At 43.6% G+C, this 24,725-nt stretch overlaps 1 protein-coding gene across 2 annotated transcripts in view; it reads left to right on the plus strand.

Moving 5' to 3' along the window:
- Positions 1 to 24,725, plus strand: part of COL5A1 (collagen type V alpha 1 chain) — a 249,106-nt gene that overhangs the window by 89,040 nt on the left and 135,341 nt on the right. For both annotated transcript variants that reach the window (XM_073313982.1, XM_073313983.1), the window contains exons 5-6: positions 19,768 to 19,899; positions 24,498 to 24,644. In XM_073313982.1, the coding sequence (XP_073170083.1) occupies positions 19,768 to 19,899; positions 24,498 to 24,644 (279 nt within the window). The remainder of the gene's footprint in view (positions 1 to 19,767; positions 19,900 to 24,497; positions 24,645 to 24,725) is intronic.

Raw genomic sequence — 24,725 nt, forward strand, 5'->3', positions numbered from 1 at the left:
GCTAATGCTAGCGACGAACGCATTTGCATAGTACTTTAGTAATCACAGTGGTCGCGGTAGTCACCAGTGATCACCGGCCTAGCCAATGGTTAATGTAACCATTTCTTATTTGAAAATAAGAATGGCCAGACTGGGTCAGACCAAAGGTCCGTCTAGCCCAGTAACCTGTCTTCTCAGATGCTTCAGAGGGAATGAACAGACCAGGCAATCGTCAAGTGGTCCATCCTCTGTCAAAGAATCCCAGAGTACTTTGGCAAGATGAATAAAATGCATTAATCCCCTTTTTGAGGATTTGGAAACTGAGGCACAGAGAGGTGATGGGGTGTATTTTTAAAAAAAGCTGCCTCCTTTTCACAAGGACTGACATCCCATTAATTTTCAAGCTCCCATTGGGAGTGGGTACGGAAATGCCCAGATGCCATCGGAAGGGTTAGTTTCCTCATGGGATTTTTCACATTGACCAGAAGCAGCGGGTACTGGAAAATCTCATCCGACAACTAGCCTGTGAGATTTCCTATCCAGTTTCGGAGACTCAAGAGGCTCGGGGAGTTTTTAGAAATGTGAACCCTGAAAAGCACATGTGTGGGTTGTGGCAGTGGCTGGAGAAGAACTCGCTCCACTTCAGATATGAAGGCATTGCCTTCTCTACCCCCAAACGGTGTGTGTTTACAGTAAGATGACTCAATCTAGCGATCTCACTATAAAATCGTCGAGGAGACCAGGCTGTGTAATTTTTACTGCAGAGTAGCTACGCGAGGAGGGTGAGGGGGAGTTGAGACCTCACTTAGTTACAGTGTGGTGAAAACTACCTGTGCCTTGTATCCACTGGGATATTACTATGCATTCATGTACGTTACCTACGTCACTGTAAAAAACACCTTCTTTGGCAGGGAAGACTTGGCAGAGAGGAGCGTGGAGGGGCAATGAAGCTTGCCAATGCCTTTGCTGGAGCAGCACTGATGTCTGGGTTGTTTTTGTTGCTCATTTTTTCTCTATCTTAAATCAGTCTGAGGTTCCCTTTGGTTCAATGTGGCAGAAGTTCTGTGCTTACGAAGCAAAGATTTATACTCTGGTTTATTACATATTTATGAGCTTCGTGAAATCCTAAGAAATCGTCTGTGAATATGATTTTGAATGTTTTCCCTTGCTGCCTGTAATAGTATTAATGCCCTTCCTGTGTTCATTTTCTATGAATGTTCTCATAAACAAGCAGGAATGTTTGTGGAAACAGTGATCTTTTGGCAAATATTGCAGAATATAGTTGGGGGGAAAACATTCAAATTTGTTACTTGCAAGTATTTGTAACAGTAATCTGATTGGATAATCTAATCAGGGAACAGGAACATACCATTTGAATATGCATCCAATCAAAACAGCTCAGAATATCAAATATTTACAAAGAACTGCTTGCAAGCAAGCTACTACTGGACAATAATTATTCACATCGATTATTTTGCAAATAAATCATTCTGAATAGCTAATAACTTAAAAAAAGAAAACAGTGACCTAACGGTGCATAAACTGCCAAGAGAGATCTTGAATTCCTTAAATAAATGATTTGTTATAAATTGTTACTCATATCTAGTTCTATAAATACCTAGATGGATTGTGTTTGTTAAGCTTTCTGTGAACTCCAGTTTCAAAGCATCTTTAAAGATTCAGTTAGAAGGTTCGCTCCAGATTTATACTGTTACAGAATAAACATTTACAACCTGTCCAGAGAAATATATGCTTCATTTTCACAAAATGAAAAGCTTGAGGGCAAAAATCACAATGCTACAAACTGCTTTGCGGTCTTTTAGAAAAACTGACTTCAAAGGTTTGATCCGAGCATGGTGGTTGGAAAGCCAAGGACGACTAGAAGTCTATTGAAAAGAAAAGGCGTACTTGTGGCACCTTAGAGACTAACAAATTTATCTGAGCATGAGCTTTCGTGAGCTACAGCCCACTTCATCGGATGCATGCAGTGTCTATTGTGATGGGTTAGATAATTCATTCTCTCTGATAAACAAAGGCTAGTTTGAGGTCACCTGGATGCTGCTGCTGGCCATGAAGGTGGCTGATGCTGACAGGCTAGAAGAGACAGATTATGTAGAGCTGTACAAAGAAGTGCATGTATGTTAGTGATATGGTTGCATGTCATGCCGTGTTCTGCGAGTTTCCTATGAGATTGTGTGACCTGTGAGGGACAAATCTCTGAGCATTTGGTTGATGATGCACGTAGACATCTGGATGTTTATCCAGTCCTCTCAGGCCTGGAAAACTCTAGAGAACAGAGGGGTAAGGCTGAGCTGCCATGAGAACCACCCGTCTCATAGTATTTCCTCTCTTCCGCTTCAGACTGTTGTGGGAATGAGAACCTGCCAAGGCACTTGTGAAATGAAAAATGCTTTTAAAAATGTATCTTTGTCCTGGTGGGTTGCACTAGAGGATGCTTCTTCCTCTGTCGCTGTACTAAACACCTCCAATAAAGATCCCCTCATGTTTTTTTCTGGTGTGCACAGACTGTGTAAAAACTTGGGTGTTGATAGTGTGATATTAAATGTATCTGGCTGGGATTCTGGATTGCTTCTTTGGGGACGTTTCCCCTTGAACTTCCTTGCAATGCAAAAACCGGGTAGCTGTTCTAAAGGTGTGTGTGGTGATAGGGCACCTCACAGCAAAGAGATGCTGTGTCATACCAGTTCTGTTACTGCTACCCACACTGGCAAAAGGTCAAGGATTGATTATAGATGGATGATCCAAGGCATGAAAGGGTCAATTAATTAGTCAAGATTTGATGCAAAGAACATAAAAATATCAGGCCTATAAAGTACTTAGTCTGTTTATGATTCTTGCATCTTGCATATTCCAGATGACCTGGCATCAGGCATACCCATGTGCTTGCAGTTTTGCCCATCTGGCCTGTCTGCAGGGTCTGATCACCTGTCATCCCAGCTCTTTTCAGAACCAGGCTTCCTGCTTTTCAGTCATAACAGAAAATAAAGCTTCTGAACAGCCAGGTTCCATGTCACATTCGTGGGAGGTTTGGTACAGCCAGAGAAAACTCAGAATCACTTATGGAAGGGTTTCCTTCAGCCAGGTTTTTTTCTCCAGAAATAGAAAGAAGAGCTTTTCCAAGCCTGCCTCTTGCAAATCACCCAGGAAAGGAGCTGGTTCTTCCAGCCAGGTGTGCGTCCTGGGACAGTCTACATCAGATTTCCCATCCCACACCGGAGCCCCATGGGGCTTCGGTAACTCATGCGAGATGAGCTGAGGCACAGTTCCCTCCTGGTCAGGTTTTCTGGCCATTTCTGCATTGAAGAGAGACAGCTAAGCCATTTTCTTTTTTTGGGAAAAGTGTTAATCACGGATGGAGGTTTGCACGCTCCCTTATGAACAGGTGAGCATCACCTGGGGATGGATCCCAACTGGTCAGAGGAGATGGGAATGGATCTGTGTGGATCTTGGAAGGGGAATGGATTCTCCCTGGAGTTTGGCTATTGCCATGGATTGGGTGGATGTTGTCCCTTGCCCCTTGACCAGAGGCTCTCACTATAACCAAGATACAAGCGGACTTGGTTCAATTCATTGTGGGGATGGAGGGAGCTGCAATACCAGAAACAGATTTTGTTGCGTGGCATTGTGTCAGCAATGGGTGAGACAAATCTCACATGGAAAATTAAAACATCGTTTGGGAGACCGATGAAGGGACAGGTAAGCATTTCTCCTCTAGGTAGGTTTACCTCTGGCCTGTTTCAGTATGGACTGAAGCATGTTTGGCAGCCCGTCTGAAAGTGGCTTTGTGTTATCAGTCCAGTGCCCAGTCGGCAGGTGGACATCAAACCATCACAACCAGCCCTGACTGATGCCCTCTCTGCTGGGATAGCCAGCAATGGTGACAAGGAGTGAATGCAATGAGACGCCATCAGATGGTTGTGGGACATCTACATAGAACACATCACTGGACATTGGCAATACCAAGAGGGATGAGCTGGAGTGCTGATGAGAAGCACAGTAAGGAAAGTAACTAAAAGATTTCCCTGATAGATTGTATTTCCTAAATGGACAACCTACCCTCATTCTCAATTACCGAGGGACAATCTCCACTCATTGATAAATTTTGCTTTCCACAACCAAATCTCTGTACAGCTTCTCATGAGTGTTCTACCCAAAAACTTGGATGCTAATATCTAAACTATATTCTTAAATGTATTCACCTAAATTTGGGTTATTGCTGATTATGTACTCTATGTGTCATATGACTTTTAAAAATAAACTCTGTAGTTGTGGATAATCTAAGCACTATACCCAGATGTTCAGACACTCTGTTCTCAAGCTATGTCTAACATAATTTTTGTTTAACATTAGCTTTAATAAAATTTTTAAATATGGAAATGGAATTATCCTCTCACTTTTGCAGGGGTTTCCTCCAGATCAGAGGTAAGGCAGCATGCTCTCCAGTTGTGTCTGCTGTGCATATTTCCCCTGTGGTTAGCTCGAGGAGTCTGATCCTCGGGGCTGTCAATCTGACGCACACGAGAGAGCGTCTGTGCTTGAGAGTTGCAAGACAGCAGAATGGTGCTTCATCCATTCCCTAGATACCACAGTGCCTGCAGCAAGCGACTCACAATGCATGTTAGGGAAGAGTCTGGCAAAGGATATTTGCAGCCTCAGACCTGGATTGGATGAAGTGGGGAATCCAACCTGGCAAGGCTGTGGAACTGAACTTGATACTGGCAGCCCATCTTGCCAACGTGAAACAGTTGGAGGGGTCCAGCATTCCAGGCAAAGGATCCGGGCTGTCATCCTGTCCTGTGAAAGCACTTGCTGTAACTATACTCAAGCGAGATTAGGTTCAGTCTCCTTGGACATTAAGTACCCTTGACATTCCAGTGGGAAACTTGCCACCCTGCTCTAGGGGAAATGTGCTAATGCTCTGTAAACACACTGAGATAGCTACGTTTGACAGGTGGTGGCCTCCACAGGAAGAGATAAGGCGTGAGATAAGGCTTAAGACCTTGGTTCAGGAAAGCATTTAAGCCTGTGTTGAACCATAAGCACCCTTCTTGACTAGGGATGCTTTCCTGGGTTAGGAACCTAAATGATTAGGGACTAGGAATCTCTAAATTCTCCAGTTTGTGTTTTGCTTCCCATTTCCACCCCACATCCGGTTGCTTTTCTGAATGATGGTAACCCACTGAGCTTTGTTTCCCTGCCCTGGTACCATGTCTATAACAGGAGTAGCTTCAATTCTATTCAAGGAAAAGGTTGCCCTGACAGCCAGTGAAGGTCCCTTGACTAGGAGGTGAGGTTTGGAAATCAGTAGAGCCACATCATGCTTTCAAGGGGCCTGAGAGTCAAATCCTTTCTTTAAAAATGGTCGTGCAAATGACAGAGTCCTGGTGGGAGTCTGGTCTAGAGTTTCCTTACCATCTTTTGGAAATCTTTGCTGTTGCTCCTATGTCACATATTGTGACAACAGTGACACGGCCAGTATTTTCCCTTTTGAAGTTCAAGTCCCTCTCAGGCCCGAGGTTGAACCAGATTCAGTGCTCTGTGATAGGATTATCTATCCATTTCCACTGGGCTGTCAAGTAAGTTCTGCACAACTCACAATATTGTTTTGTTTTTACACATGGCTACATTTAAAGGGGAGTTTCTGAAAGTACTTTACCCAAAAACAACCCTCCCACCCTCTGTCTGTAAGTTCTCAGCTGGTTATGATTGATATCTGCTTTCTTGTCTGTAGTCTTGTCTGTAGTATGCACATTGGTTTGTGCTTTGCAGTTCTCTTCTGCACACATTTGACTTGTTGTAGGTTTGGTCCCGAGAACTCAAAGGTTCTGTGTTGCATATGCTAGTTTGTTTGTGTAGAGTTTCTCCTGTCTGATGGGCTGCTATGCACGGGTTTGTCTGTTGTGGTAGGGTTGCTGGCTGATGCACGCTGGTTGCTTGCTGTAGAGTTGTTCCTGGCTGACATTGATTTTCTTTTTTAATTGGGAGCTTAAAATAAAAAAAAGCTGAAAACCACTGCTTTTGAGAAAAACTTCACAAATAATTTGTTAAAAATATAACTTAAAATGAAAGTGTGAGCTCTTCAGAGATGGTCTTGACTTTCTCTCTTTTTTTTTTGTGAGTTTCTGGGATTCTGGAGCACAATGATCCATTTCCAAGAGAATCAAGAAAGATTTCCACTCTTTAAAAACTTGCCAGTTGCCTTAGATGACTAAGCAATGTTCCTGCAAGACTTGCAGAATTCTAGTTAGAACCTACAGACTAGCCACCCTTTTGAGTAAGGGGCAGCATGTAGCAGACCTGGGACCAGCTTGCCTCCTTGCTCTGTAATCTGTCCCAGCCCCAAATGCAGCTGGCTCACAGGTTGTAATGGGAATAGTTAATGCTCTTCTCTCTCCCTGTCTGGCCAGCTGCATGGGCATGGGGAGAAGTAGCCCTGCTAAAGTTGTAGTCGCCTTGCTGCTGTGATCCGTGACATGGGTAACCTAAGCATAAGGGGGCGCTGCATGGATGTGTAACACAGGGCACAGTTGTGCCCTGAGAGAAGTATAGAGAATGCTCTAAGTTCTGAGGCAGTTGTATTGATTTTTCTGCAGCAAAACTGACAACAGTCTTAAGGGTGTCTCCGACTGATGGGAGTAAACGCCTGTATAATTAATTTCCACTTGTGACCTTGGTCTCTACTGTGAAAGATTTATGCACTGTTTCTACACTGCACAAGCACCCTTGGTTAGCTGTCTTGACTTGGATCGACTTTCTTGTCAGCAGCAGAGCACTATTACGGAACTGGCCACTGAGGGTTTTCTTGCACCTTCATCTGAAGCATTCTGGGGCTTATGTCTGTTGCATGCAGAATACGGTACAAGATGGACCATTGATCTGATCCACTCTGGCCATTCTATGTTACTATTCTGTGTACATACCTTTGTATGTAACTATGGGCCTGAATCCTGCAATGCATATAACATCTCTTGCAAAACTCCAGAGCATCCTCAGAATTCACTGGACTCCTGTACCAGATCCTCAGCTGGTGAAAATCAGCATAACTCTGTTTCTCTAGCTACATATATTATGCACACATGTGAAATATTTATGGTAAAAGGACATTAAGGTGGGACATTCAAGCACTAAAAAGTTAAGAAGTGGCAGAATTAAGGTTGCCAGTGGAACTCTAATTTGGCCTGCTCATGTGCATGTTGCAGTCTTGAATGACATGAACACATACAATTTTTTCCATATTCTGGCCACATGTAAGAACTGTCAGGGGATGGAGCATGCTCAGTCACAATGTGGAGTCTCCAAAAAAACGACAACTTGAGGCAGACACTTGGCATGGAAAATTTCAGCCCAAATGGTTAAAGTTTGATGAAGTTATAAGCAACTCAAAACAGGTCCTTATAATGGGAATGTTGAGTAACCTTAATAATAAGTTCTATCTGCTGCACCTATGACATGGCTCACCATATCCCATTAGAAATTTTCTCGTGTGTACTTGCATATCACGCTTTCACAGCTCTCTCTCTCTCTGACACAGACACTCACGAATATCTCTTAACTGTCTCTTGAGGCTAACATAAAGTAACGTTGCCAGTTGAAGAAGAAAATATTTACTTGCATTTGATGAAATTTGAACTAAAAATCATGCCTCTTAATAAAAACCTGGGGTTTGGATTCTGTGTTCTTCCCATATGTTTCTAATCTCTTGGGGGTTTTCAAATATGTGCCCAGAACACAGAACTCCTGACAAGTGCTTTCAAAATGCTGAATTTGCAGATGTAAAGAGATTTTGCTGTAGGAAAAAATGAAATTTGAGAGTAAAATCCTTCCTTTACTGGGACAGAGGGCGGTGGAGCCTTAGTTTTTTTTTTTTAAAGCAGAGCTACGAGCCATTAATTTTTTCCTCTAGGTGAAATAGCTATAGAGAAACTACTTGTATTTTTCTTTGCCTGTTTTACCGCAGCAATTGGCCTAGCGATGGAGAACTAAGGGAATACAAAGCAGCTTTTTGTCAAGCTTAGTAATGCAGTCCTAGCCGCTGATGATCTTACCTTACACTGTAGAACTGTGAGTTGAAGTCGTTGATGGAAACATACCTCTTAACCCATTGTTTTCATAAAAGTCCAGAAAATGGATTAGGGGTTGTTTAAAATAAATATATAAAAATGGCCATGGGAATGAGGTGTCTGAGCACATTGTGCAGTGCTGGTTGTTGATTTAAGGCACACGCTCTCTCTCTCTCTCTTTTGGGTATTTTAATGATCATTTTTGATTGCTTTACATCTTCATGTTGGGCTGGCTTTTCCTTTTTGCAGCCCTTTCTACTTTGGCTGCTGCTGTGTTCTGGGAACAAAGTCCTATTCCAGCAAGCGGTTTATAATGTTTATACTTGCACAAAAGCTCAAGAATGCAGGCAAGTCCATATTAAAAGTGTTTGCACTTAAGAAGGCTTAGGTTTACATGCAAGCTAGGTTAGAAGTGGAACATAGAGCTTGAAATAGAAGGGATCTTATGGAAAAAAAACTTCAAAATTTGCACTATTATTCCAAAGTGCTACAGCATACACTAGTGATATTGTAATGTTTCAGCTGTTGCTGTAATTTTGTGTGTGTGTGTAAATATATAAAATATGTTCATTTCCCCTTCTTTGCATCAATAAACCACATGCCCCTCAGACTGGGCATTATGTGAACCGCTGATGGAGTTAATTTAAAGCATCGCATTCATCCCATGTAGTATTATATTTGTCATTTGCATGGAGGGCGTGGAACTGCTTTTCCTAGACTGTCCTACTGGGGTCTTTTTACCCTTTTCAGACTCTGTCGACATTGCTGTTAAAATAATTCCCAGTTTAGTAAGCTGGGTCATTTGATAAGCAGACAGTGTTCTCTATCGATGCATAGAGAACACTGATTTAGTTGGGGATTGGTCCTGCTTTGAGCAGGGGTTGGACTAGATGACCTCCTGAGGTCCCTTCCAACCCTGATAGTCTATGATTCTGTGATAGTACCGTGCTTGTGGGAGCTGGGAGGAGCATGACTGCTCTAACATGGTCAGTGCTCCCAGTCATGTTGCTTTTGGAGGTGTTTGTGTTATTTGCTGGGGAGTATTTTGTGTCAGCCTCTCTGATGATCCACAGAGAATATAATCAAAAACAACGAGGAGTCCTTGTGGCACCTTAGAGACTAACAAATTTATTTGGGCATAAACTTTCGTGGGCTAGAACCCACTTCATTGGATGCATGGAGAATACCAGCTGTTCCAGCCACCAAATACAGCGCCTTACCTCAAGCTCTAGTAGATTATGCTTTTAACTCTGGGGATCTGCTGTGTTGGCTGAGCTGATGGGCATCATATCTACACTAAGCTGTATTGTAGCCAAACGTTTCCCAGACACGTTACCCACATGTCAGCCCCATTAGAAGTAGCAGTGATGGGCCCACTGCTGTAGGCAGGCCTCCAGATTTTATTCAGCATTTTAAACATCACGTTCACTCACTTGTTCAGATCAGGACTATGAGTAGACTTGGATGGATTAAATTTTCATTGGTAAATGCTGGTAAACATCGATTTCACCAAACACACACAAACCCACGAAAAACTATTTCCATCAATAATAATTTAAATTTACAGATAGGCAAAGTAAGAAAAATGTTACTTGGGAACTTATGAGTATGATTTAAGGACGTTAACTTTGTCTATTTTGACAATTTGTGTTTTAATGTTTACAAAGCTTTCATTTTTTGAATCTCAACATCTACTGTCATTAAATAATTGTCTGATTCCCCTCATTCTTTCCCGAACAGTGAAAATTTAAATCAATACAAATAAAAAATGCTTAAAAATAAACATTGATATTATCCATCAGTTATTTTTAAAAAATTTGAATTCTGACATGCCTAACTATAAGACACAGCACCTAATACATCAGTGGATGCCAGTATTTTGCCTACATCAGCCCTTCCACCAGTGAAACTGAACCACTGGGGAATCATAGGAAAATTGATCTAGCGTAGATAAGGCCAGAGAGAAATGTAGACTGTCTGGCACAGCAGAGAAACCAGATGCCCCTTGTAGTCCTGCCAGAACCACCTGTTTTCTAAGCAGCATGTTTCTTAAGGACTTCTTTCTCCACCCTGCTCCCCTTTAAATTCCTATTGCTGAATCTTAATCAGCAATAGGTCGTTAATCTGCATCACCTGGGTTCTTCCACTGGTTTGGTAAATTTCTGAACAAAAAAATGTCCTCCCAGCCCTAGACACTGCTTGTTGACCTGGAAAGACAAGTTGCCCACTGTAAGTAATGTTTACTAATGTATGATCATGACAGCCACTGATTAAACATAATACACATAACCTTGCATCTAAACACTGCATCCCTTCAACAGCCAGTGAAGTTCAGGGTCAAACAAGGTTAAGTACCATTGCCTCAATACATAAAACAACCCCAGAGCTTTTCAGAGTCTTTAAACTGGTGATTAGACGTGTCTTCTTGAAAGGATGAAAGTTTCAATTAGGCGAAGTGCCTGGGGGATAAATCAGCTTTGGCATCAGAGGAAGCTTAAGTTTCTTGGATCCAAAAGGAGAACCAGAGCAAGGAGGATGGAGACCAATTATCATTTTTAAAATACCTTAAATAGTCTGAGGATTTGAAAACATGTTTCACTGTTGAGACAGGACTTGGGATAATGAAAGCACTTTGTTATGTGCCATATCTCACCCCTTCTACCTTGTTGCTTCCAAGGATGCTATTGGACTTCTTGTTGTCAAGAAAAGCAGATGCATGTAACAAGCCAGCCTCTTTGAGGTTGAGCTCAGTTAACTTGGAAAAAGCATAGCTTGGTGGCATTGTCATCCAGTGGATTGAGTACTGGATTGGGAACTGGGAGACTTGTTTAATTCTTGGCTCTGCCAATGACTTGTTGTTTGAACTCAATCAAGTCATTTCATCTTTCTAGGCCTCTGTAAAATGAGGATACTTCCCTTGTTTTCTAAAGTGATTTGAGCTCTCTAGATGAGCTGAGTATTGTCATGGGATGATGGTTAGGTGGTGGAAAACAGAGTGGAGGGATGATTGAAAAGTTTGGAAGGGGGCATTGCCTGTGGTGAGAGGAGGACTTGGGCTCTGTGGGGCTAGGATTTTATTAGGATCTCAGGAAAGGAATTGGGAATGATGAATGGGTTTGACAAACTCAACTATTTGGAAAGGCAACCAATTTTTCATCCAAACTTTTTTGGAGAGGTGGATGGGCCCTTTAATAGTCTGCAGAGCACCATTGTATAAATAATCCATAATCCAGATGAATACTCTGGATACTGTGCTTGAAAGGGGTGCTTGGAATGAACTCTGCTGTGCTGTTTAAATCAAGCCCTCACCTTAAACTCTGACTTCAGATTCAAGCTCCTTCAAGTTCTGAGGCTGTCCAGAGCTGGGGCTTTGGCTTGATCCAACTGCTGATTGTACATTATTCACGGTCAGTCAAAAATGTTGTTATGAAAGTTGAGATTGCAGAAAATTCTGCTTAGCTTGAAGAGGGAGGGATAGTTCAGTGGTTTGAACATTGGCCTGCTAAACCCAGGGTTGTGAGTTCAATCCTTGAGGGGGGCATTTAGGGATCTGGGGCAAAAATTGAGGATGGGTCCTGCTTTGAGTGGGGGGTTGGACTAGATGACCTCCTGAGGTCCCTTCCAGCCCTGATATTCTATGATTCTATGAAATTAGCCCCATGTCAATCTGCATGGTTGCTGTACTAATTATTTCCTTCTGTCCCTCATCTTGAGTCCGTTTTCCACATTAGGATCTTGGCAGGATGAGAGGTTTCCTAAGAGGAGATTACCAGAGACAGAACAAGCCTCTTCTTCTCAGAAAAGAGTTGCTTGTCCTTTGATGCCAATAAACCAATAAATCATAATATATTATGATTATAATTTGTGTTATAGTGTCACACAGAGGCCCCAGCTGGAATCAAGGCCCTAACTGGGCATTGCACAAACATGTAGGAAGACACAGACTCTGTCCTGAAGAGTTTGCTGTCTAGGGTGACAAATGGGTCATGGCGGGTGGGAGGAGAGGGATACCTTCCAATGCTTACAGCAGCTATCAATAGACCAAGTGCTAAGTATCGTCATCTGCCCCTCCAATTTAACTGGCCTAAATTGGCTGTTTTCTTATAGGCCTCACAGAAGAGTTGGGTCTTGAGGAGTGATTTGAATGAGGGGGAGGGTAGAGGCCTGGAGGATGAGGCAGGACATTCTATGCATAAGGAACAGCATTGAGGAGGGCATGAAGATATAGGTGTGAGACGCTGACCAATGGGCAGATGAGGCTGGCCTGGTTGGTGGAGGAGAGTGGTGATGTGAGACAAGCAGACAGGTATGGAGGGGTGGAGTCCTGAAGAATCCAAACCCCTCCTTGCACAAAAATAAGAGCAACTCCACCTCCAGGCGTGGGGAAACTTTGGCAGGAAGAGGAGGCTGCTTATGATGTAACTGGGGTTTCGTAGCTGGCAAGGTGGAGAAGAATCTGTGAGCTGGGGGGGACCATCTTCTATGGGAGGGGAAAAGATGGATTTCCCCACTCCGCTGAAGACTCAAGAACCACAACCCAAAGCAGCAAGGAATTAATAGATCCCACTGCCATAGGCCAGTGGGCTGTTCTCTGGGATTACAAAACAGGAATGAAGAAAAGAACCCGGGAGTCAAAGAATGTGTAGTTTACTTATCTTTAAGGGGGTCCTTGTTTGACCAGGTCATAACAGTGCTAATGTAAGGCAAGGCTAGGGTCAAAGCTAATGGGGGCGGGGGAGGGTTGGTTCAAAATAGGGATACAAAAATAGGTTGGAAATCTAATGAGGACTGGGTTTCACCTGGTTTTTTCCCTTCTATGTCCAGCTGCAGCTCGGCTCTGCAGAGGCAATGGGAAGAAAGGAAAGGTGTTTAAAATAGAGCTATCCCCACCATTTACAGACTTCAAAGAAAGGTTCCATATGATGCTATTGTGGTTTTAGTCAAACTAGCATCCCCATTGGAAGCGCCTTGATATGGTTCCTACAAAAGAAGAGGGGCAGAGAATAGTTCCTCATTTTAGTGCCAAAAGGCCAGAATGGAGGCCATTTTTTTTGGTACATCCAGCCATCTGGGAAAGGGGCAATAACCAAGATCTGAAGATAAAGCCGTTTCATCCAGTTTGTTCAGATAAGCATGCAAACATCTGGGTTCTATTTATCCAAACCTCTGAGCTTTTTGAAGTTCACTCATGGCTGCTTCTGACTCATCAAGTTTTCAGGGCTGATTTTTCATACACTGGCTTCCGTTTCTGTACTCTCATTGATCTGTGGCTCAGTTTAGGTTATTTAGATGACATTGCAGCATAGGAATTTCCACAGAGTGGCAAATGGCTCATCTACCTGCCTCCAACAATTGCCAGTAGCAGCTGATCTGGAGAAAGATGCAAGAAGTCCTGAGGAAGGCAGTTAGGGAATATCCTGCCCACAGGAATTGTTTCTTCCTAATCCCATTAATTAGAATTTTGCTTATGCCTGGAACTGGAGGATTGGCACCTTACTGCACCTGCAAATCAGGTGTTTAGACATCGAACCTATTCCCACAGAATTTCAGCTTGATAAAAGGAGACTGGACTGAGATCATGATGAGAAACTGGCTCCCTGTTTCCTTCTCCATTGACTTGTTGGCTGTCAATTTAACTCTGATGGGAGTAACACTTGTAACCACTCACAGCCCTCGAATTATCACAGCTGTTACTTCCCAGGCAGAGGGAATCTCTATCCATAAGCCTGTGCTAATGACACGTTTTATCAAGTGGAACATCAGAGGGCTGGCAGAGAATCCTTGAGACCGTGGATTAGGGTTTAAAGAGAATCTCCAGTGGCTGGGTTTTCAAAGCATTCACTTAATCATGGAAACACATTGATCCACTGCCAGTCTGTAGCCATGTGACTTGGGCTGCATTTATAAAACTAATATGTCTTCCTATAATGATGATAATTAATAAAAAAACCAACAAAATCTAAAATCCTTCTAATTCCTTTTCAGATTATTTTTTAAAAAGTCATTATGCTTCTTAGCTCTGTGGTTATTCAGAGAAACTTAACTTAAATATGGGAATCTAAAAAACCACTTCAGGCAATATTTTTTTATTGACCTTAGAGTCCCTAAAACTGTTGTGGTAATGCACTAAAACAACAGTCCCGTTAATTACTAATAAATTGAAGTGAGAGTCCCAGAGAAGAGCAGTATTTATGACATGGGCAGCAATGCCAAATGAAGTCACTCCTGTTATTCTCTCCAGCTGTTTTTGTTGAACCAAGGTGCGGGCGTTGATATCATTGGGAGCGATGTGACACTGTGGCACACATGTAAGATGAGCACAGAAAATGATCCAAAAAAGCTGTTTTAACATTTTCCAGCACTGTCTGGGAGCTGCATGATGGGAACTAATCCATACATGAGTCACCCAAGCATACATGGGTATTATACAATAAATGTCAAACAGATCCATCTTGGTCAGACCATCAGTACAAGGAGCAGGGGTGGGACTCTGGTAGGGTATGTTTTTTTTAAAAAAAATGTATATATATGTAATTTTCAAAGTGCTTTTTTTAATTGAAATTCTGTTCTACTTTTTTGATGAACTTGAAATTTCTATGAAAATATCGTCAACATTTTGATTTTCTTCCAACCAGTTCTTCAGCTGGTTGGGAAATGGGACTTGAAGTTGACCCTTTTTCCCTCTTTAAATTCAAAATTTTGTCAAAATTGCAAAATTTTGAACGTCTTTGACCCTGACTGCTATTGGGTCGTCAGTTTGGTGGAGTCCATCCGTTTCGCAGCAAAGAAGAAACCACACCAGAAAAGACACAGCTGCAGTTGGCACTACCTGGCATCCTTGTTGGGAATCTCATCAAAGACCAAAGACTGAAGGAACCCTGGAGACTCATTTACCTTTATACCCCTAAAACTAGCCTTCCTTCCGGGATGTCGAGGGGGTGGTCTGAGCACTGCTGCTACCAGTGTTGTCCCCGTTTGGTGCAGAAATAAAGAATGCCGTTGGTGCCAGGTGGCACTTTTCACCACTATATTCGGCAGTTACTTCACTGTTGTGATCATACTGGGCTTTTCACATGTCACTGCTCTCGGATGCAACTTTCAAAATCACCTAAATCATTTCGGACCTATTCTTTAATTGTGACGTAGGGCCAGATTTTCAAAGGTTTTCAGGTGCCTAAAGATGCAAGGAGGTGCCTTATAGGATTTACAAAAGTACCCCTGGCTTTCAGTGGGAATAAAGTGTCTAACCTGCTTAGAGGCTTTTGATAATCCCAGTAGCACCTATCTCCGTCTTTAGGGGCCTGAATACTTTTGTAAATATAACCCAGAAGGGCCTAAGTCTCACTGACTTTCACTGAGATTTTGGCTGCTATGTGCCTAAGTCACTTTTGAAAATAGCACTTTGGCTCCTAAGTCACTTTTTATTTATTTATTTATTTATTTTACCCATCGTTACCCCTTCAGCAGCATTCCAGCACAAATGTAAGTTACACATCCTGCAAAAGAGGTAGAAAGCTTTAGGCTACGGCAGACAAAGTTAATCTGTGGCATCTTCTTTATCACTGCTCCTGTTGAAGAAAGCTGATACTGACATGGAAAGAGAAGAGGTTTGACTATTCTGTGCAACTGTAACAGTCAAACAAATTGACTCTTCAGAGCAGCAAGAGGAATAGGAGCAGAGCCGGCTTGCTGCTTAGCCCACAATAAGGTGGGGGAGGCAGCTATTGGTCTGCTAGTATTTATTACTTGAGAGGACACACTTGAGAGGACACAAAGGGCCTCTGAACTTCCTAGCACGGCTTGCTCCAGTTAAAGTCAGCTTCTTAAATCAAAGAAACAGGGCTCCCAACAGCTGAGCTGTGTGCATCTTTTCTGAAACCCAGCTCCTTCGTTTTTATTGCAGGCTAAATTAGTCCATTTTATTGTTTGGCACTGAGGGATGAGGTCAATTGACTGAGATTCCTGCTAACAAGATTTTAGTTCTGTCTGCCTTTTATGCGTGTGAACGTGGGGGGCTCCATTAAAGCCTTGCAGTTGTCACTTGCAAAGCAGAGAGAAAGATGAGATACCTAGGAACACCTTGGGACTCTCTCCCCTTCCCCACAATTGAACTGTTCAGCCCATCTTGGTGCACCTGAAGTCTGGTTAGTGTCCCAGCACTCCGATGCCTCCCAGAATATTATCACATGGAATTTCCCGCTGGCTTCATACAGTTGAACACTACTGCTATTGGACCGAAAAATAAGGTCACGGAGGAGAGGTCAGCAGAGCTGGGAGCAGGATCTGGTACCAACAACAAGGGGAAAGTGAGAATGTTAGGCAGAGAAGATTGGGTTTGAGAAGGACGTTAGAAAGGAACGGACACAGTGAATTCTAGAGGAGTTTAGGTTGGCAAAGCTGACACCTCCTTCTGACCCCTTCAGTGTGTTAATTACACCAGTCTAGACTCAGAGATTCCCTTAGACTCTGAACCTGAGTCTGACTTCAGAGGAGTCTGATCTGGTATGCATTATGTGCTGAGGGGACTCGAAGAAGGTGCAAGTTACATCAGCTTAGATTCATTTCTGACCTTGGCCCATTAATGCATCTACAGGAAAATTGGCAGCAGATCCCCTTGATTCGTCAGACTAAAGAACTGACTTTAAACCTCCCTTTGGCTGTGGAAAAACAGCTGAGGATATGAGCCAGGGTTCCTCTCCATACTTAGCTCAGCATTCCTCTGCCACTCAGACTAAAAGCAGAGTGAGCCTTAACAAACACTGCTCTGCTTAACCTACTGGTCTGTACTTAGCTGGCGAACCCTGCTGAGGTTACCTCCTTTGCGTTATCTGTCTCTAGGGGAAGGAGAATTTAGCCTGTATTCTATAAGTGGCTTGAACTATCAGCCCCCCTTGAGGTGTAAATCCATGCTTATCAGAAAGGAATAGCTTTCAACTTTCCTCCCCTGCCTCTTGTAGAAGAACATCAAGTCTGGGTTTTATTGCTGGTTTACTATTAATAACAATCAATAATTTAGTTATATAAACTTTCCCGGGCAATGCTAGAAGCCCAAACCCAAAGCCTTATGGCAGTGCATGGGAACCAGTTGTAACAGCCAAGCTGAATGAAGTGCAAAAGGATAAAAAATAAATAAATGGTCATTTATGGGCCTGATTCATCGGGGGGGTGGGGGGGAGGGCTTTCCCAGATTCCAGTGTAACTGAGAAGGGAGGCAGGGATGGAGGGTTTTGTGGTTAAGGCACTGGAGTGGGAAGCAGGAGATGTGGCTTCTGTTCTTGGCTCTGTCGCTGATTCCCTGTGTAACCTTGGCCAACCAACTTTGCTCATTCAGTGCCTCATTTCCCCATCAGTAAAATGGGGGTAATATTCCCTGCCTGACAGTAATGTTATGAGTAGAGCTGGTTGAAAACTGGTAACAATGTTTGCCTCTGAAAAAGGAGGGCAAAACAAACCCCAACATTCTGGCAAAATAACAGAACACTTCAAACATTTATTCACCAAAGTAGAAAGTGGGGGGAGCGGGATAAGATGGGGGTGAGTGAGTGGGGGGAAAAAAAAGAAACAAAATTCACTTTGGAAAACCGTGTATTATCTCATTGAAAATTCAGGAAATGTTGTTGATAAACAAAAAAGTTCATTTTTTTTAAAGAAAAGGTTTGATCAGAATGATGAAAAATTTAAACGAGCGCTAGTTATGAGGATACGTGTGTGAGTGTTTCGGAGCTGCTCGCATACGCCTATGAGGAGTGACATGGAAATGGATATGTTCCCCCTTTGCTGGAAGGCCTTAAACTGCTTGGGGCAATGTCAAATTAGGGCAGAGTGGGGCTTGACCAGCCAGCAGATGCATAGAATCAGCATATCTCCCAGAGAGCTCTCTGTTGGCTCATCTCCAATGGAACCCTGCCAGAAATTTAAGCTGTGTCCTTCTGGAGGAGCCCGTGGTGGCTGCAGAGCGTGCGTGTGCTTGTTTGCATTCGGCGGGTTTGCATTCCTCCTCTGGCACAGCTGCTCCTGTGAATGCAGAGGGTTCAGGCTGCATTCACAAAGGCAGATCTGGCCCCCGGTGTTTAAAAGCATGTTCCAGTTTTCCTAGGGGTTTTCAGACATCCTGGCTAGACTCCATCCCTGACTTCTGGTTCCCATTACAGGACCACATCATCCGCCCAGGTTGGTTTTTTTGGTAAGGCTTTCTTTTTCTGCAGCTTTAACAATGTTTTCTGCTATTAAATAAACCCTCTTTCCCTAATTTTAAAAAAATCAGTTCTAATCATCTGAGCAGCAAAGCATCTGTCTATTGATTAAACTCTTGCTCTGTGTTTCAAAGTAAAACGGTGGTTCTCTATAAAAGTAAGTCCTATGTTTTGAGCTCATTTTTAGGCTATGGATATTGTGTGCCTGGTTCATTATGGGCTGAACAGTCCTTAAAGCAGGCATGATTCCTAACAAACCTGCAAAGTGCCTGATTTCAAACAGGCCATGTCTAACTTGTGAAGTTTTTTTGGACGTCGGTGTTTCTGTTCCTAGTGGAGAGGTGATAATGTAGAAAGAGACTGGAAATAAATGTCAGTCTGTTTAGAAATCCCTGGATGACTCACAAGTCCAGCTGGATGAGCGACGTGATTAGATCCAGACTGGGATGTGAAGGAGGTCATTTACCTAGGACACTCCTCATCGAAAGCACAGGGAGCCCTTTGACAGGGAAGCTTGCATGTCCCTTGTCTGTATGGTACCTGTCTTGTGGATGTCATTGTCGAGGGCTGTCAGCAGCACCAAACTAGCAGGGAAAGGGATGAGGCTGTCCAGGAGATGCCGAGGTGGTGACCTCTCTCTAGATGCAATATCTTCTTGTGATAATGCACCTGGGAATGACAAGCAAAGCGCAGTCACTTCACACCCTTGTAAGCAGCAAGGGCTAAAGCAGATACTCGATGTGCACCCAAGGATAACGGGTTTTGCTGGCTGGCCTGTCTCAGACCAAGTTCCTGAACAATCCTACCTTACTTGAGTGGGGGAGACTAGGTAGCCTAATAGGACTCTTCCTTCTCTAATTTCTTGGTCCATCATTGGGTCTTTTGTCTGCATAAGGACTGAGTACAGACTTCAGTCTTTGGGCCTGTGGTACTATGACTACGTGTGTCTTTGTTGTCTCATGCTTCGAGCTTCAGCTGGTCATCTGTAGGGGTCAAGAAGGGATTTTTTCCCCCTCTGTGTATTCTGAGGTTTTCTGTCTCCTTCTTCGGAAGCATCAGAGATGGCCACAACTGAAGATGTGGCACTGGATGGGAATTCTCTTCCTTGGGTGCCTGGCTGGTGGGCCTTGCTCACGTGCTCAGGGTCTATCTGGTCACCTTATTCAGGGTTGGGAAGGAATTTTCCTCCTGCTCAGATTGGCTTGGCTGTTTTGTTTTTTGACTTCCTCTGCCACATGGGGCGTGGGTTACTTGCTAGGATTATTTGGGTATATCTTACGTAATTCCCTGCCACTGCAAGGGCCCTCCTGTTCTCTGCCTGTGGCACACAGTAGTTTAGCCTCCTGAGGGCTGTAATACGTCAGTGTAATTTCGGTTGTTGGGTTACTGTGCGGGTGGTGGCGGTGGCCTGTATTATACAGGAGGTCAGACAAGTTGATCCAATAGCCCCTCCTGGTCTTAAACTCTGACTCTTTGACTTATGTAGGACTTCTTTCTTGTTTTTATTCCCCCAGGGGGACATCCAGCAGCTCCTGGTCGTGGCAGACCCCAGGGCAGCCTATGATTATTGTGAACACTACAGCCCTGACTGCGACACAGCCATTCCTGACACCCCCCAGTCTCAGGACCCTAACCAAGATGAATACGTAAGTAGAAAGGAAGAACCTCCACTTGTGCAAGCATGAAACCTTTGGGGTAACTGCTTAATGCTCCCACGAGGTATCCCGCCTAGAAGGGACACCCAGGATGGGTACCAATGCACCACGCTCTGTAGGGGGAGTTTGTTCAGGAGAGGAAGAAGGAACACAGGCCAATAGTGGTCAGGGCAGAAGCAGTCGTGATCAAAGATGATAAGGAAACCAGGAAATGTAAGAATAATGAAAAGCAAGCAAGGGTTTCCAGGGACAACTGCAAGGGAAATAAATTAATATTAATTGGGGAGCAGACTAGCCGTAAATAAGCAGATGCACTGTTGCAATGAACTGAGATAGCACGTGTGCACTGTTTCATATTTAACTTCCGTTTAGTTTTACTGTGAATCTCTCAATAAGTCACTGGCCTGTCTTGGATTGCTTTCCCCACCCCCTGTGGTTGCAAAAATCTGTTGCCTAATAAAACAGTGGAAGGGATCCTGGAGCATGGAAGATGAAACCCTGCCAAGGGAGGTCAACATTTTGGCCTTGTAACCTTGAGAATTTTTTTTCTTTAAGAGCTTGAATCCAGTTTACAAGACCGGGCACCCAATGCTACATGTGAGTGCTCGGAACATCCTCTGAAACCTCATGGTCAACATGGCTTAGTGGATCAGGTACAGGGCTAGATCTCAGGAATTGTAGGTTCTAATCCCAGCTTTGTTGCTGATTTGCTGTGTGACTTTTGGTGTATTGCTTCATTTTTCTGCTCCTTGTTTTCCCAGAGTGTGAAACAAGGGCTTGTCTACACAGTGATATAGTGCGTGGCAAGCCATGGTGTGAATCTACAATGCATAAGCTTGTCGCCTTATGCTACCATGCACTGAAAGCTTTTATACTGTAGATTTACACCCTGGCTCACTGCACACTAAATCGCCATGTAGACAAACTCTGAGCATTTGAGTGTGCGGGTGCCCATGGGAAGCAAAATGTATTACCCTATACATGTAGCAGCCCAAGTTTGAAAATTGGGCCCTCACTAACTATTGCAACTGAATATAATAATTTACATATATCACTTTCTAAATGCCAACAGATGTTTCAGGTCAACAGTTTTAATAAGATCAACTGATTTTTGAAATGTCAGCTACTAGGGGTGATCAAAAACCGTGGGGGGGGAAAAATCTCAGTTTTGTTTTTTGTTTTTGGTTGAAATTTCATTTTGACCAAAATGATCCAAGCAGACCTATAATTATCCCATGAGTTCTTGGATAAACACTCAGCTGTGCCTAGTTAGGAGAATCACTAGAAAGGGTTAGACCAGGGGTGGGCAAACTTTTTGGCCTGAGGGCCACATCTGAGTATGGAAATTGTATGACGGGCCATGAACGCTTATAAAATTGGCGGTGGGGGTGCAGGAGGGGGTGAGGGCTCTGGCTTGGGGTACGGGCTCTGGGGTGGGGCTGGGGATGAGGGTTTGGCGGTGCAGGAGGGTGCTCCTGGCTGGGACTGAGGGGTTGGGGTGCAGGAGGGGGTTAGGGGTGCAAGCTCCAGGCAGCACTTATCTCAAGCAGCTCCCAGAAGCAGCGGCATGTCCCCCCTCCAGCTCCTATGTGGAGGCGTGGCCAGGCAGCTCTGTGCGCTGCCCTGTCCGCAGGTGCTGCCTCTGCAGCTCCCATTGGCCGTCGTTCTTGGCCAATGGGAGCTGCGGGGGTGGCACTTGGGACAGGGGCAACATGTGGAGCCCCTTGGCTGCCCCTATGCGTAGGAGCCGGAGGCGGGACATGCCACTGCTTCTGGGAGCTTCACTGAGCGGGGCAAGACCCTGACCCCACTCCCCGGCTGGAGCTCCAGGGCCAGATTAAAACGTCTGGAGGGCCGGATGCGACCCCTGGGCCGTTGTTTGCCCACCCCGGGTTAGACCAAGATTTTCAATAGTGACTAGTGACTATGGATTCCTCTTATGTTCTTTTTTTTGGTGGGGGGGCGGGGGTTGTCTTGAGACATCTTAAAGGGGCTGATTTCCAGATACTGCTGACACCTACCCTCTGAAAATTAGGCTCTTTGAAGGGGTCTCAAGTTTGGCACCCAGAATCATTTTTGAAAATCTCAGCCACACTCACGCTCACATGCTTGTACAAAACCCTTGGTTTAGTCATATACCTATGTCTGATCCAACTCACATTAAAGCCAATAGGAATCTTTCCATTGCCTTCCCTGGACATTAGATCACCCTCAGTGCCCTACTTCTGTCTAGAGAAACATAAAGGCTCATTTGTTTTTTTATATTTAATGTGCTCTAAAGAAGTGGAAACAATAAATAAGTACAAGCAAATAGGCTCCACTGTGGTTAAAATCTGGGGGGGATGGTAGGGAAATAAACCTATTTTTGGACCCAGTTGCTCACCAATCAAAACTAGTTGCAAAGGGCTTGTCTTGGAAGGGCCGTGTTACTCTGTAGAATTTTGTACAAGAATAGTTGGTCCATGAATGGCCTTTAAATACCAATAAAATTAGTGGACAGTGTAAGAATTTGTCACACCCAACTGTAACAAAAAGCCTTGTTTGTATTTCATTTTAAAAAATGGCTGACGCCTTATGGAAAACTCTGAAAATATCGTATTTTAGAAGTCATTTCTACTACAGGCTGCTCACTCTCTATTACTACAGATACAGGCATGAGAACCGAAACATAGCTTTTTTAAGAGCTCGTTTGTCTCAAGTCACTTTTCCCCCATCTGAGTTCATGAAACAAAACAGGAGGTTCTAACTACTTTGAGTTATTGAAAATCCCTATGTACTTTTCAACATGAGTGTTAACTCTGGTGTACTGGCCAAATTCCAGTTTGGGTAAATTCATTCCACCTCCTTAAATTCCCCCCAAAATTAAATTAAGTTAAACAGCTGCCAACTTCTTCCTCAAAAGCAGCTGTATTTCCGTGGTGGCTGAAAAGATTTTATGCAGTCTGCAAAGCATGTTGGCATCTTTCAGGGCAGAATATGCCACAGGAATATGAGAGATGATTCTTCTTTAGTCACAAATTTCTCAAAAAAACCCCCCAAAATTATGCCCCAGGTATACATACTGTAGGCAGAATATCACAGGAGCTGATGAACACTGAAAAAGCAAGAACCTGGTAGAAAGCAAGTATCTGTAGAAAGAAAGGGTGAAGGATGAGAAATATGGGAAATATGGAAGGCGCTTAAGTCCTTCAAGCATAGGAGTAGATCCATTGACTTCACTGGAATGACTCACATGCTTAAAATTAGACAGTTGCTTAATGAGCTTCCAGAACCAAGGTCAATATGACCCAAATTTAAAAAATATTTAGCAGTACAGAAGTGTTTGCAAAATATATGTCTAATCCGCAAACGAAAAGTGAAACTCTGATTCTGTTGAAGTAAATGGCAACGCTCTGGCTTCTGTAGAATGAGGATGTCACCCAGAATGGGTGATTTGCACGTACAAGTGCACCTAGATAACCATTTGGATATAACATTAATCCATGCAATTGCTCACTCTGTTTGTATTGGCAGGCCTATCTTGTCTGAATGTGTTGTTCAATACTCTGCAACATGCAAGCCAAACTGAATCTGGGTGTCCTGCTCTCAGAGTTTTGCATGAGGCATCAGTGTCTCTTAAAAGACTGATTTTCAACATGCGTTTGTGAGTGATGGCGCCTGAAGGGGTAGTGCATGCAGGAGTGGTTGCTGTATTTGTCTTTGCCAGGCTGCTGAACCAGGAGTCGCCATTTGTTAATTTTTATTTTTTGCAACTTTCTATGAGTGACAGCGGGGGTCAGGCCCAAAAATATTATTAGGACCACTCTGATCAAGGCCACTACACCTCAGCTAACCTATGTTTTATCAGGATTGTTTTAGAAGATGCTCAACTAATGGTTGCAAAGCTTAAATGAAACTTTAGAGCCTCCTCTCCTAAGGTGCATGGGAGTTTTTTGCTGTACACATCTAAGGCAATAATATGACCACAGTAATCCAAATGATGATCCTTTCTCAACTGCATCTCTAGGGAATTTACATCTTTTGACGTGTCATTTTTGTCATTGCAGTCTGTTAAATGGTCCAGAACCATTAGTCAAGGTCACCTCCAATGGTTTGGTGGCCCAGTGTGGGAGCATCAGGTTCGGGAAGTCAGCTAGGACCTCTGGTATCTTGAATTAAGAGGCGGTCCCCACCGCAGTATATGGCAGGTGCTGTGTGTTTTACATTCAGATGAGTATAGGGTAGCAGACGGAGCAAAGCAGCCAGTGAGGATGGAGGGAGAAAACCATCATCTCATATGTGGTCAAATTGCAAAGCTAAATTTGTTACAAACATGTTAGTGGCTTAAAAATCCTTCCTTCCCCACAGTTCTTTTGTGGAAATTTGGATGCAGTCTTTCATCAAATCTCAGATTTCTGCAAACTTCAGCCTTCTTTATTCATGACCCTTTTGTGTTTGCTTTCCCTGTGCTTCACTGTCGCAGATGCCAGTGGAAAGAGTGTCACTCTACGTTTGAATATAAAATTCACATGGCCTAGCAATAGCTGGCAAGGAACTTACTTAAGGAGTTGTCTGCCTTCACCTTGTTTCTTGCTGTGGTTCCTTTGCAGTACACTGAGGGGGATGGGGAAGGTGACACCTATTATTATGAATATCCCTACTACGAGGACACCGATGACACAGGAAAGGCAGAAGCACCCACTGCCAAGCCTATTGATGCTGAAGAAGCTGCTAGAGAGGTGACTGAAATTAAAGAGGTAGGTGACAGGGGGGAGGTGGCAAGCTCCTGTTTTGTTTCATCTTGTACTTTATTGAAAAGCTTGCCATTCTGAATTTTT

The sequence above is a fragment of the Lepidochelys kempii genome, chromosome 16, assembly GCF_965140265.1.
Source record: "Lepidochelys kempii isolate rLepKem1 chromosome 16, rLepKem1.hap2, whole genome shotgun sequence".
NCBI lineage: Eukaryota > Metazoa > Chordata > Testudines > Cheloniidae > Lepidochelys > Lepidochelys kempii.